The sequence below is a fragment of the Borostomias antarcticus genome, assembly GCF_949987555.1.
Source record: "Borostomias antarcticus genome assembly, chromosome: 1".
Lineage (NCBI taxonomy): Eukaryota > Metazoa > Chordata > Actinopteri > Stomiiformes > Stomiidae > Borostomias > Borostomias antarcticus.
In genome coordinates this window covers 19,279,292-19,280,231 of record NC_140234.1, presented here as the reverse complement: position 1 = coordinate 19,280,231, position 940 = coordinate 19,279,292, and the positions used below count along the sequence as shown (strand labels likewise).

The 940-nt window shown below is 51.9% G+C and overlaps 1 protein-coding gene across 1 annotated transcript; it reads right to left on the bottom strand.

Annotated features, from left to right (window-relative positions):
* Nucleotides 1-327: 327 nt before the first annotated feature.
* Nucleotides 328-570, bottom strand: sptssb (serine palmitoyltransferase, small subunit B; the record flags this gene model as incomplete). The annotated part of the gene is made up of 1 exon (XM_084442275.1): nt 328-570. The coding sequence occupies one exon, from the start codon at nt 568-570 to the stop codon at nt 328-330; it is 243 nt and encodes an 80-aa protein (XP_084298401.1).
* Nucleotides 571-940: the final 370 nt, after the last annotated feature.

Below are 940 nucleotides of genomic sequence, written 5' to 3'. Positions count from 1 at the left end.
ACAGGAGCCCACAACTTTGCAGTTAATCACAGTCATCATATCATAAACAACAGCAAGATGTTTCACATCAAAGTGAAGGGTGAGTAGTAGGGATGGGGCTACGGTAGCGGGTGAGACAGAAGGGTGAGTCTCCTACCACACAATAGATACAGCATCCTGACTCTGGAGGGAGTGTGGGATAGGAGGGTAGGGGTGGGGTTGGGGGGGGGTGAGGTCATAGAATCAGCTTAGAGCTCAGCTGAAGGTCTTGAGGCTCCCCCGTTTACTCCCTCCACCCTCCCTCTCCTCTATACCCCATCCATCCATCCATCCATCCATCCTTTCTCTTTAGGTCATGAGGGCCATGGTGCTCTCCGGCTCGCCCCCAAAGAGCCCGTAGAAGAACTTCAGTGCCAGGCGCACGTGGATGGGCACGAAGACGTAGGAGGTGTACATCACCATGGCGATGGCGGAGAACAGGACAGAGTTGAAGATGGACTTCTCCCAGGGTTCCAGCACGTAGATGCCAGTGATGAGCAGGTACTGGTAATAGAGCCAACCCAGGTACGCCGTCAGGCTCTTAAAGAACATCCTGCAGCTGAGGAACACCCAGGGGTCAGGGGTCAGTGGGGGATCAGAAAGATGGACAGAGCAGCAGAACAAGAGAGGGGGTAGAGAAGGGATAGCAGGAGAGACAGGAGGGCAGAGGATAGAGAGAGGGAGGAGAGAGAGAGAGAGAGAGAGAGAGAGAGGGAGAAAGAGAGCAGGGGGGTGATGTGATGTGTCAGGGTCACAAACAACAAACCAGACACACACACGAACAGACAACAGAATCACTCATGTGAAGAGATATGTTGTACTCCGGGAAGCCTGCATAGCACAGCTGCCATGTACATTTTCTTAATCAAACTGATTAACGTTTAGGTAAACAAACAAGCCTAAAAGATCACACTAGTTAGAC